The following is a 13,901-nucleotide window of genomic DNA, read 5'->3' as shown; positions in this document are numbered from 1 at the left end:
CACAGAACTGTGAGAAAGAGGGCAGCAGCTTCAAGGAAATCAAAACTCTGATAGATTCAGTACCATAAAGAGCTTTGGCAGCAGGTGCTCAACTCAGAACAATGGTTCAATTTCAGTGAAACTTTTAATAATAATCTGAAAAACAGGCTAGATAAGAAAGGACACAGTCACCACAGGGGATATGGAAAGCCACAAGTTTTCTACTGAACAGAAACAAGAGTGGCAAGAATGAGTCAAATCTTGTCTGCTGCAATGCCTCTACCACTGTTTCTCCTCAATGAGACTGCTGATAGCCACTTGGACTGGTACTGCCTTGTTATTACTTTCATGCACGTTTCTTCTACCGCCTCTTTGGGTTTTTTTTTTTTTGTTTGTTTGTTTGCTTTTACACAAAAAACCCTGATATTTTTGTAAGAGACAGTCTTGTCATATATAGGTACAGTTCTGTCCTAATGTGATCCTGGCTGCAAGATATTTGGTGGCCCTGCGTCCACAGTTTAATCTTTAGCAATTGCTTGTCGTACTTCCAGCTGCTTAGTGCCGAGGAGAATCTGTGATAGGCAAAATGGTGCCACCAGGAAGAAGCACCCTTTCTTAAGAAACTTACAGCCTTGTTTCACCAGAAGTGCTGTCAATATACAAGATAGTACCAACCTATAAACAGGGCAGAACAATCATGAACCTATTCTAGATCATGTAAATCACTTCAAAACTTGAAAGAAAATCTGGAGAAGAACAAAGATTTTCTCCACAGAGCTGTAAATAAGCAAATTCACTTTGAATTGTTCCATTCCTTTGAGGGAAATAGGCAGCATACCAACATCTCCTGACTTCTGTTTAAAAAGAGAAAAACCCATGTACAAATCTGGCTTCATATTATGTTTTAACTATTCGTCATTATGCAACAGCAACATGGTTATTATATAATAATGGTTTCTTCTTGCCAACCAGGATTTGGCTACTCTTTAGAAAAGAAACTGAAATTGAATTCTAGCCAAATTAGAAATTTATTTTCAAAATTTTGAATAAAAAGAGAAGCCCAGACCATGCAGGTCACTTCCTTTCAGTAGACCGTGAATAGAACGAACTGAAACACAGGACTCAAAGCATAGACTAAACTTGGACTGAATCTTTATGACTATGACAAGAAAGTGTCACACCTTTAACCACTGCTTTATCAATAAGATCCCTGGAGTTTTCATATGTGAGTAGTTCCACTGAAGTCACGGGTACCATCACAACTGCTGTCACAGTTATTACTAGGCTCAAGATGAAGCATAAAATGAATCACCTGCAAGCAAGCAGTGCTCTAATACCACATGCCTGTTGTCAAAAACCTCACCAGACTATACCAGAGAACATGTGGGTCTTCTGTGTGTGTGCAAGTATGCCTTAAGAGGAATGGTGGGAAAAGGCGAAAGAAAAATTAGGAAGTAGACAGATAATACTAAAGCACATCTTTAACACTTTGATTCAGGATAAAATATGAAGAAATCAAAATATGAATTTGAACATGAACTGTCATCTCAGTCCATAATTCATTAAATTAAACCACAGTGATTCCAGGATTATTGGTAGAAGTTGCACAGCTAGGTTTCATATTCCATCTGCTCTTAACAAGTAATTTAGAACAATGTTAAACAATTCAACTAGGAATATTGGACTGGGATGCAGAGGAAGAAGTGATTTAACTCTTTGCAGCTTTTCTCTGTTGCTTTCCCTAAAACATGTCCTGTAAAACTAGAAGAAAAATGTTCCTGATTTCAATGAATGATGCACACGTGATTTTTGATAGGAGTGTTTAGTTTATAATATAAAGTCCTTTAGGCTTTGTTTCCCACCATCTTTGCTTCTAATGCTATGAAAAACTTGTAGATTATGGCTTGGGGAACAGAGCCAACACAAATGGACAGACTCTTAGCCTAGATTCACATAAACACACAGACTCAGAGCATCTAGATGCTAGTTCTTTTTGAATATTTATTTTACTGCAGTCTCAGAATTTGTTTCCTTAAGTGTCCTCATCTACCTTGTTGGTTTTTACTAGAGCTATATCATAATCCCCTCTTTCTCTCTAAAGAGCAAGGAAGCTAAATGAGCCACATCTGCTTCAATAAATTGTCAGAGTAGCACCTTTTTAGTGTTCTAAAAATAATTCTTGGCAGGATGGGCTAGCAGCAAATAGCAACAAACGTGATTATTTCATTAAAATATAAAAGTCACTCTTTCTAAGGTACTAAAAAGAAAAGTGACTGTGAAAGCTATACATCCACATTGGCCATGCTATCCATTTTTCTTACAATAACTGTATTATGTATTCTCTTGCAACATCCGACTGTGAAATTAGAGTCAAAAGAGCTGCTGCTAATGTTCTAAGACCTATTTTATCTTCTTAATTTTCTTAATATCCTGGATAAATATGTAAACAGACTGCCATAAAACTTGCTGATTTAGGACATTGTTTGCAATGTCTATGTATACTTTGTAGGTTGTGGCTGTATAATAATGGAAAAAAGGTCAGTGGAATAAAGGTACTTCATGGAAAGTAAGCAGCAGTGCCCCTCACCTGCCAGTGGAGGATTATATTCCAGATCAAACCGAGGGTCAGCTTATGATTTCCATCCACAATGTCTGAGCTCCCAATATTTACCAAATCAACCTATTAAAGAAACAAAAAGATATTTTTATAAGATTAATAGCAAGCATAAGATGTTGGTGTTATTTTCATACATTTGGTGTTAAACTTTCTTTGTGGTGAGGGAAGGGGAGAGATGAGCAAGGGTAAATATCTTATTTGGTTTCTGTTGTTTAGAAAACATCCAACTCATGTTTTATAAATGGCCCAATTAATGTGCTGGCAAAAAGCAAGCAGTGATCTAGCTCCAATTATTCCAGTTATAGCATGTTGTGAAAACATCCAATTAAAAGTAACAGTTAGCAATAACTCCAAAATCTTTTATATTAAGCCTCTACAATTACCAGTCACAAAACTGATGGGCGACACAGAAAAACTCCCGTATTGTGCTCCATACTACCTTACATAATGTACTTTGCGGAAAGCTACACACACATCTAGACACTGTAAGAACCTACAAACCCAAGACATTATTCTACATATTTAGATTCAAGCTGAACTTATTTTGCTTTAAATTCTACACTGTATAATGTAAGGCAGGATGTGTTCTAGAATATAGAGAAACCAATGATTGTGATCCAGAGCAAGTCTTTTCCACATTAGTTGGTCCAGTAATGTTGTTTCCCGTAACTATATTATGCATTTGCAAATTCATAATGCATCAGCATTTATCACCCTGGAATATCCTTTCCTCCACATGTGAAATGATCCTTCACCCTCCCCTCCTTTTTATGCTATTTAAATAAGAAAGCCAAATTTGGAGACGTGAGGGCAAGCCAACACAAGCTAAGACCTGCACTTTTGGACGGAAACTATGACTCTAAAATTTGCATCCTCACTGTTTCATAGATGCAGTTTTTCATGGTCAGAACTGATACTTATATGGTAAAGTACCCCATTCTTTCACAAACTACAGTCTGCATACCTCTACTGCACTTCTGAAGCTATTTGAAGTTATCCTCCATCTATTTTTGGACACAGAAGCCTGAATACACGGAGCCTACACCTATTTTACTGAAACAGAGGAACACTTCCCAGTTTGCCTCAGGGTTTACACTGGGGCAACCCCTCGCCCCAACAGTATCGCCTTTCCACAGGGAAAAAAAAAATATCTGTAAGATGGATTGATTGGAAGCAGCAGCATTTTTCAATCTGTTGCCACCTAGATGACTGCAGAACCTCACAGCAAGGATGGCACACACCAGTGGAATAATCTAGATTGGTCATGGGCTTTAAATAGCTTTAGAACCATTGATTTTGCATTCCTGAAGTCCCATAGAAATCACTACTGAGATGATTTTGAAGGTTGAGGAAACTACTTCAGAGACAGATCTTTTGGTTTTATACTAATTTGATATAGTATATATATACAGTATACTAATTTTCATATTGTTTATAGCTTACAAGGTTTTCAGTACATTAATATTGGCCACTGGATGACCACTTCACTTTCTAAAAGAACATTTTTGCTTCTATATTCTTCAATTGGAATACTCTCTGTTTCCTTTCCGTATTTGAAAAGGACTATTGTTGTGTTCTGGAAACTGAATGAACAACGCATTAATGGATTTAGCTGATATGTACTAAATAAATACTTTTGAAAGCATTATGAAAATTTGTAACCGTACCCCAAGTACGCAGTGAAAACTTTCTTGTTTTCTGTGAAATAATGTATTGCCGATTTTTTTTCAACAATGCCAAATATTGAGGCTTCTGAAGAATGAGAAGCTTTGCCTTCTATGTATTTACCTGAAATTCCGTTTAAAAAAAAAAAAAAAAATCAAGCTGGAGGCCTTTATGCCAGTTTTATAAAGTCACTTTCTTTTATGCACAAATCTTCAGATGGATAAGCATTACCTTAGATTTATAAAATCAATAACTTTATTCAGCAGCTGAACTCAAGCATGTTTAGTGACCTACTGCAGCCATCAAGAAATCCAATATAATATGCAGCACAGAATACATTATCACTGTTCCATCACATCTTACTGTTAAGTTTAAGTGCATATTTTAGTTTATTTGAATTTATTCTTGAGGAGGAGATATGATATAATTAGTTGGCCACTGAAAATGTCTGCTAAAGTTATGGGTCCATTAGAATGCTTGCATAAGGAAGATATGAGAATATTTACTGAAAAATGATGCACAGGATATCGGCTTGAAAAGTCAATCCTGACAAAGTAGAATGGAAAGTGGTTTTGATATGATTCATTTCCTTAATGTTATGAACCATAAGGAACAGAGATCAATGAAAATTTACCAAAAAGACTTCTTGTAGAAAAGCCTGTTTTTCAGACTTCATAATCATCAGAGCTTGTGAGTAGGTATTTTGATAGGTAGCACCTTCTAACCGGGTATGGATGACTTCCTGTAGTTAACCTTTTAAAATGTATTTTAAACACCGTGCATTACCATAAAATTGTGCATGTTGATGAGTCTTCAGATAGCATCCTTTATAGACATATTATTCAAACATTTCCTGGCAGTGGATTTTAAAGTCTTTGAAATATATTCCATCCTGGTGCTGAATGACAAAGTATCCAAGTCACATTAATAACACTGCCTTGACTCCAGTAATTGTATACTATAGGCCAGAGTTTGATCCAACACATACAAAGCATTAAGCCTGCTGTCTATAGGACGTTCTGACCCTGTCTGGCTGATTACTTACGTTATTTCTCTGCAAAACCTGCAGTGCTTTGTTGACATTGTTCAGAGCGTGAACTCTTGTGGAGCCCTTTTCTTTTGCCTACAAAGAAAGTAAAGCAAATTTGACTGCCCAAAATCAGAAACCAGAATACACTACGTGTAACCCAAATCTTATATTACACTCATAGTTTTCTATTTCATAAGTTTATGACAACAACAGTGAGAATATTAGCATTCCGCATACACAGCTTCCTGATATGAAATAAAGGCAACTGTGAAACAAACTGGATCCACGGTTGGAAGGTAATTTGGTATCTTGACATTTCTCAGTGAATGAATCATTGAAATGTATATAAAATCAGATAATTTCAGATTTTGTTTATTATGATTAGTTGTCTTCTCCATGGCACAATCCAGGAACATTACTGTGACAACCAAAAAGACAAGCATTCGTTTGTTTAATATTTATTTACAATAATACTCTCTCAGGATTTTGATTCTTAAACTCCCAGTCTGCTTCATTGCTCTTTTATGAGAAAGTTTCGAAGAAAGATCCCGAGCTCACTAAGTCCAAGCAGGAACACAAGAGAGGATATTCAAAAAGATGTATGACGTGTCACTTTAGAATTTCCAGGTTAATAAGAGCATGCTGTTTTCTCTTTTCAGACATCTACAACTTCAATGCATGAACTGTAAGTATGAAATTTATTAGCAAAATATTCTAATTCTACACATTAAATTATATTCCTTGTGTTTGGCACAAACATCTAGTGATAAATACTTTTGGAATTCCAGCTAAAATCTAAATATCTAAATGAGCCCTGCCTCAGTCTTGTGTCTCTTTGACACACTTCCTTAATAAGTGCATACAACAAAGTAGAACATTTTCATTTTGAATACATGCCTAGCTCTCAGCTGTAATGTTTCCTCAGTTTCAACTGAAAGTAAAAAATATTCAGATCCCTAAAACATACTGTTTCCACAGGCTCTTGTCAATGGCGGAAATTAATGAACAACACCTACTACAACTATCACAACATCAAGATTCAATATACAGTAAACATGTTAATATATACATACAAGTTTTTGGCCTGTAAGGCATTCCAGGAGCTCCAGAAGTCTTCGTCCATCTCGAAAATCATTAAAAATATCGTCAATGTAGCGTCTTCCAAACTGAAATGAAACAATGGCTTTATTTAGTTCCAACACCAAAAAAAGAAATCATCAAATTGCTAAAATAAAACCAGAAATCTGTAAAAGCCACTGTCTTGCAGAGCAGTGTATTCCACCTGTGTAAATACACCGTGCTGTCTAATGAAATAATAAGCATGAAAGGCGTGATGCAAAGTAAAGGAAGAAAATATCTCATGACTAAACTAATAGAGTTCTTATACATCTGTTTTTAACAAGGTTCTACTGCATAAGAGAGATTGATGCCAACCTTATTTCAAATAGTTTTCTTATGGTAAGGAAAGTACATCCTTTATTGCCTCTTAAAATTATACTAAATAAATAAATAAATAAAATTGATATCATTTGTGAGAAACTGCTACAAATCAAATAATTTATAATTTGTGCACACACCATTAATTCAAACAATTAAGCCAGAACTAAAAATTAATGAAGCTAGAACACAAACTGGACTTGGCAACTGAGGTGTAATTCACGAGAAAAAGAGGAAAAAATACTTTGCCAAATGAAAAACAAACAAAAAAAATCAAAACACCCAGAAACAGAAATCGAGTTTAAGTGCCAAGTAGGCACTCTTTACTGTGGCAGCAACAAACTTGGAATTACACAGAGATATGTTTCAGGTTTATTCTAGTGAGGAGCTAAGAAATATATCTATGTTAATAGGACATACTTGGAATTATACTGAATCAGGGCCTCATTACTGTAAGTGGCTAAAACACAATTCACATTTTGCCCATAGCATCAGTGAAAGACAAAAGGAAATACTTGGGATTTTCCCCCATGTGACAGTGGTAAAAGACCATTTTCTCTGTCTAAAATTCAAGCCAATTTTCTGATCTGGTGCTTCGACTAATGCATTACATTTTAACAATACAGAAATATAATTTTTATAGTGTAATCACTGTGCAACTTTTATATGCACCTATACATTTTCAACATATTTTTGTATGTACGAGAGCTATTGAGAACCACAATAAAACCCAGTGATTACTTTGTTCAGTGTCAAGTAGCTTCACATGTCCACATTATTTCTAATTTGTGAAATTTCACAGATGCTTTGATTGATTTGAGAGGAAGCATCTGTATTTTAATTTGCTAGAATTGACACTATGCTGACCTACATTGCACACCTTCCATTTTTAACACAGAGCAATGTAGAATTGGGAATCCATATGACACAGAAAACATTTGCTTTCCTGTCAGCAGTGTTGTTTTGGTACTCACTGTAACACTCATTAGAGCTAGCTGGGATTTTTATGAAAAACGTATTTTGTCAGAAAGTATCAATTCCTTCTGAAGGTTTCTTAAACAGAGGACAGAATTAAGGACAGTTTCCAGTGCTAGACTATTTTTTTTCCTTGATCAATAAATATGTGTAGTTTTTACAGAGGGCAAGCACAAGACCTATGCAGTTCTAAGGGAATATTTTAGCATTCTTTAAAAAGTTGAAGTGATCAATAGGTCCTTCTGTAACACTATGAAAGAGTTGTGACCATAATGTTACTGAATCACTCTGGGAATATAAGCACAATGACATTTTGATAATAGAATATAATTATATTTCTTTGTAACATAAGGGAAAAGTAGAACTAGCCCTGGACTTCAGGAGAGCAGATTTTAGCCTCTTCAGGGATCTGCTTGCTGGAGTACAGTGGGATAAAGAACTGGAAGGAAGAGGAGTCCAAGAAAGCTGGCTAATATTCAAGGACCACCTTCTCCAAGCTCAGGAGTGATGCATACCGACAAAGAGGAAGTCGGGCAAAAATGCCAGGAGGTCTGTGTGGATGAATAAGGAGCTCTTGGAAAATCTCAAACAGAAAAAGGAAGCCTACAGAGGGTGGAAACCGGGGCAAGTAGTCTGGGAGGTATATAGAGAAATTGTCTGAGCAGCCATAGATCAGTTTAGGAAAGCTAAAGCCCAGATAGAGTTAAATCTGACCAGGGGTGCCAGGGGCAACTAGTAAGCTTTCTATAGGTATATCAGTGACAAAAGGAAGATGAGGGAAAATGGGGCCCTACTCAGGAAGGAAATGGGAGACCTGGTCACCCGGGACACGGAGAAGGCTGAGATACTCAATGACTTCTTTGCCTCAGTCTTCACCGGGAAGGGCTCTAACCACATCGCCCAAGTTGCAGAAAGCAAAGGCAGGGACTGGAAGAATGAGGAACCACCTGCTGTAGGAGAAGACCAGGTTCAAGACCAGCTGAGGAAACTGAAGGAGCACAAGTCCATGGGATCTGATGAGATCCATCCATGGGTCCTGAAGGAACTGGTGGTTGAAGTTGCCAAGCCACTATCCTTCATATTTGAGAAGTTGTGGCAGTCCGGTGAATTTCTCACTGACTGGAAAAGGGGAAACATAAGCCCTACTTAGAAAGGGTAAAGAAGAAGACCCGGGGAACCACAGGCTGATCTGTCTCACCTCTGTGCCTGGCAAGATCATGGAGCAGAACCTCCTGGAAACTCTGCTAAGGCACATGGAAAAGAAGGAGGTGGTTGGTGACAGCCAACATGGCTTCAAGAAAGGGCAAATCGTGTCTGAGAAATTTTGTGGCCTATTATGATGGCATTACAGCATTGGTGGAAAAGAGGAGAGCAACAGATGTCATCTACCTGGACTTGTGCAAAGCATTTGAAACTGTTCCGCATGACATCCTGGTCTCTAAATTGAAGACACATGGAATTGACCAATGGACCACTTGGTGGATAAGGAACTGGTTGGATAGTTGTAGTTAAAGGATTGTGGTCAACGGCTCCATGTCCAAGTGACAAGCAGTGACAAGTGGTGTTCCTCAGGGGTCAGTACCGGGACTGGTGCTGTTTAACATCTTTGTTGGTGACATAGATGTTGGGATGGAATGCACCCTCATCAAGTTTGCTGATGACACCAAGCTGTGTGGAGCAGCCAACATGCTGAAGCAAGGGATGCCATCCAGAGGGACCAGGACAGGCTGGAGAGGTGGGCCTGTGCAAACCTGATGAAGTTCAACAAGGCCAAGTGCAAGATCCTGCACGTGGGCCAGGGCTATTCCATGCACAAATAAAGGCTGGGCAGAGGATGGATTGAGAGCAGCCCTGAGGAGAAGGACTTGGGGGTGTTGGTTGAAGAGAAGCTTGACATGAGCCAGCAATGTGTGGTCGCAGCCCAGAAGGCCAACCGTATCCCGGTTTGCATCAAAAGAAGAGTGGCCAGCAGGTTGAGGGAGGTGATTCTGCCCCTCTACTCTGCTCCCTCTACTCTCGACTACACCTGGAATGTTGCATCCAGCTCTGGTGCCCTCAACATAAGAAGTACGTGGACTAGTTGGAGCAGTTCTAGAGAAGGACCATGAGGATGATCAGAGGGCTGGAGCACCTCTCCTATGAAGACAGGCTGAGAGAATAGGGGTTGTTCAGCCTGGAGATTAGAAGGCCCCGGGGAGATCTTATTGCAGCCTTCCAGTACCTAAAGGGGGCCTACAGGAGAGCTGGGGAAGGACTTTTTACTAGGGCATGTAGTGGTAGGATGAGGGGGAATGGCTTCAAACCAGAAGAGGGGAGATTTAAAATAGACATTAGGAAGAAATTTTTCCCTTTGAGGGTGGTGAGGCACTGGAACAAATTGCCCAGGGAAGTTGTGGAGGCCCCATCCATGGAAGTGTTCCAAAGCCAGGCTGTATGAGGCTTTGAGAAACTTGGTCTAGTGGAAGGTGTCCCTGCCCATGGCAGGGGGGTTGGAACTAGATGATCTTGAAGGCCCCTTCCAACCTAAACCATTCTCTGATTCATAACTGCCTGCGTGTCTTTCTGTCTTCCTTTTTACAGCATTCAAGCTATTCATAAAGTTTTGGTTGAAACACATCCAGGACAGATGAAAATTCTGCTTCACAAAATAATATGTTTGTTTTTTGTTTTTTGGTTTTTTTTGATAAAGTTTTCAGAAAGAAAATAAAGACAGCATGGTAGCAACCCCAGAAGGATATATTAATTACACATGTATTACCTTAAAACAAAAGTTACCATTGATTTTTAGGGTCTTAGAAGTATACTTTCCATTAATCAGCAACTAAAAATACCTTAAGACACCCTATACTGCTGCCACAGATATCACCCTTAAGCTGAAGAAGGTTGCTATTTTTCTGGCAACAGGGTAATTAAGTCTTCCTTCTCAGATACATTGAATGTCTTCACTGGATTGATATTGCAGTAAGTCTTCAGAAACAAAGGGCTCAAAGATGCATCAAATGAATTCCTTGTGTCATTGAAAAGCATCTGTTAAGTTGTATGAAGCTTTGAAAACAATGAAAAAACAAGCATGGCTAGTCAATGGCTGGCCAAAACAAATTCCTCCTCCTTTATTACAAAATTCTTGTTGAAAATAACCTTGTTTAAAACTTTTTTTAGGTTGTGACCTGTAGCCACCACCCTTTCCCTACAGAGGAATGAAAACATTCTGCAGGATGGAAGGTTGGAACTCGATGATCTTCAAGGTCTTTTCCAACTGTAAACCATTCTATGATTTTATGAATCTTCCATGTTGATTTGTTATTCCCCTTATATTACATACTTATCCAAAACCTAATTTTTAAAATTGCCCAAAGTAGTTGCATGCTGGATTGTTGGTTCACACTCAGTTTTTATTCTTAAAAAACACAATGATGGAAGAGATGGGGGAAATAAGAGACAGTACAGGATGGAGGAAGGGCTACAGATACCGCCTCTGAATCAAAAAGCGACTTTTCATCAGTGTGGCAATAATTCCTCAACCTGTAGTTTGACTGGCAGCAATATGAAACTAGAGATAATTGTATGATCTTAATCAATATACAAACTATCGATAACATTAGTCAAGTAGATCAGCAGAGTATCATCTCTCTCTTGCTTACTTGCTTATTTCAGGGAGACCAACAATTAATGGAGGGATTTGGGGGACTGGAGGCAGGGATGAAAAGGACAATGAGAAAAAAATGTACAGAATAAAGGAAAAAGGACAATAACTGTAAAACTGAAATTAAAAAAAAAAAAAGAAGCAGAAATTGCTTACTAGAAGTAAGACTAACAGAAGAAAAATCTAAGATAGGATTTTTTTAGAATCTTCATGACTAGAAAGACTCTAGGGATTTAAGTATATGGCAGTTTTACATATTATTTTAACCTACTGTCTTTGTGTTAAAGAAAGGTCGAAAGAGAAACAATTTTCTTGGTTTAGCTGATATGGCTGTTGGCTGCAACTGCTGATCTTTACATAACATAAGGGGACCTGAAGGAAATCCAAGGGATTTGTTTTAAAAGAAAATGACCAAAAAATGTGATACAGAGGGAAGATAAGATTCTTGTTTTATCATGGATGAAATTAACCCTCCAACTTAAATACGGACTGAGGAAAGCTCTGACGAGAATCCACAAAATACATTTGTATGGAAAAAAACCCCATACACTACCATGGTCAGCTTATGCACATGCATGTACATATTCTAGAATGCTGTCAGTATTAATTAGGCTGAAATAATATCTAAAGTGTATTAGTTATTTCCCAAACTCAGACAGCAACTGAACCGATCTTATGCCAAAAAAGTTACCTAAAAAGACAAAAGCAGATGGAAAAGAAAGAAAAGAGAAAATCAGGAAATAGACTGAAAAATAAGTGTTGATAAATGTAGTTGCAAATTTTTTTGGTGTGAATATATTTAGAAATCTTAAAACATCAAGCTCCATCCTATTAATCTCACTACTGTCTACTTTCATTGTCTTTCCTGTGTTCTTCTTTCCAAAGACTCTATATTAGACCTCATTCTGTCTATGTAAATTTAACAAATAGATTTTATCAAACAAGTAAACTATTAAATCAGTTCATTCATCAGATACATTATGGAAGAAGTTAATATCGTGGGATATATTACATGAAAAGCCAGTATTCCATGAAAAGCTCTCTGTTCAGAGCTACATGCAAGCCAGTAATTGTGAAAGTGATACAGAGGAGAACACCAAATAATTCCAGGGAAGGTACAAAGGCATCCATTCATGAACATTGCCTCTCCTATTGCCTAGTGCTCAAAAATGATGAGCCAAAGCTCCAAAAATTCTGATTAGCATAAAAAAGTTAACAGAAATTATGTTTTACAATCAGTTAGCATAGGCAAAGCCTAAACTAAGGCAAAATAGAGTGAAGGGAAAGGAAACAGGAAGGGGAAGGAATTGGGAAGGGAGGAGAAAGGACAGGAGGGGAAGGGGATTAAGAACAACTCATAACTTATTTTCTCCCACAAGCACAAAGGGCAGAAAATGTACTTCTATTTCCTGAGATTCATAAACACTCAAAATTTCAAGCAATGAGTCCATAATAACAACTCCATCAAATTACAGAAGACTGTAATACAGCTATTATTTGAGGTTCTTTAACATGCATAGCATGCACATATTTTTTTTCAGGTTTATAAAAATGCCATATGAAAGATACTTTTTCTCATTTTTTCAGAAAAAAATTACAAAGGGCAAAAACTTGGTTGAGGAAGAAATCTCAGACTTTTCATTTTCCTATAAAGACAAGTATGCATTTAGATTACACTTTTCATTTGAGGGCAGACTAGACTGTAAGAAGATTATTACAGTAAGACAAGTTGGATACTATTTCTTATGCATTTTACAGTATTATTGGGTTATTATTATCAGTTCATCTGGGAAATCTAACAAGCAAAAGTATAAGCAGATGGAGAGAGACACCAAATAAATTAATAGTGAAAAGACACTGTAACGACAGAGAATTCAAGGTTAGGCATGACACTAGACCGAAAAATTAAGGTTGTATTAGGCATAAATACAAATAATCATTGTACAATAAAATTAGTGGACACGGAAGTCCTTCAGACTTCCAGGACAGGTAAATAACTGAGACCTTAGCTTGGGACAAGACCTGTGCCTCCAGGAGTGGCATGAAACCCAGACTGCAGAGTCTGGAAGGGAGTTGTAGTGCAGCCTAGCTGTGCCCTCAACTGTGGAACAAAGAGCCAGAGGTGCCCTGCAGTTTGGCCAGGACCTCGGGCTGCTGATTGATTACTAAAAACATGGAAAGAAAAGATACAATCCAGAAAGGCAGAAGGACATAACTCATAAGTCTTCACATAACTTTTTCAAGTAATTGTCTCAAGTTCAGTTTGTAAATCTGGAAATCTTGCTGAATAGGCATCAGTAAGAAAGAAATAAAAACTTGGTTGGCTTACAGATGTTACCCTCAGTAAGATTTTAAGAATCAGCCCTTTCTTGCCATCAAAATATTTGATGCTTCCCTCTGTGAAGCAATAAAGAAAAGCCATTGAGCTAATCTCAATAGATCTTTTAAGTCAGTTTTAATAAAAGAGGGATTATTAATACTTGCTCTTGCTCTGCTAAATATATTAAAGGTTGAATTTCTCTCCCTGACATCCTCATTTATGGTTTCTTCAGTTC

At 37.5% G+C, this 13,901-nt stretch overlaps 1 protein-coding gene across 2 annotated transcripts in view; it reads right to left on the bottom strand.

Moving 5' to 3' along the window:
- The window catches only part of DMD (dystrophin), a gene marked incomplete at both ends in the record, with an annotated part of 1,177,430 nt that overhangs the window by 946,436 nt on the left and 217,093 nt on the right, over nucleotides 1-13,901 (bottom strand). For both annotated transcript variants that reach the window (XM_082480534.1, XM_082480533.1), the window contains 3 exons: nucleotides 2,567-2,659; nucleotides 5,307-5,384; nucleotides 6,365-6,457. In XM_082480534.1, the coding sequence (XP_082336660.1) occupies nucleotides 2,567-2,659; nucleotides 5,307-5,384; nucleotides 6,365-6,457 (264 nt within the window). The remainder of the gene's footprint in view (nucleotides 1-2,566; nucleotides 2,660-5,306; nucleotides 5,385-6,364; nucleotides 6,458-13,901) is intronic.

This window comes from Vanellus vanellus (assembly GCF_965231255.1).
Source record: "Vanellus vanellus genome assembly, chromosome: 1".
NCBI classification, from domain to species: domain Eukaryota; kingdom Metazoa; phylum Chordata; class Aves; order Charadriiformes; family Charadriidae; genus Vanellus; species Vanellus vanellus.
Note: the sequence above shows the minus strand (reverse complement) of the source record. Positions and strands in the feature narration are given on the sequence as shown.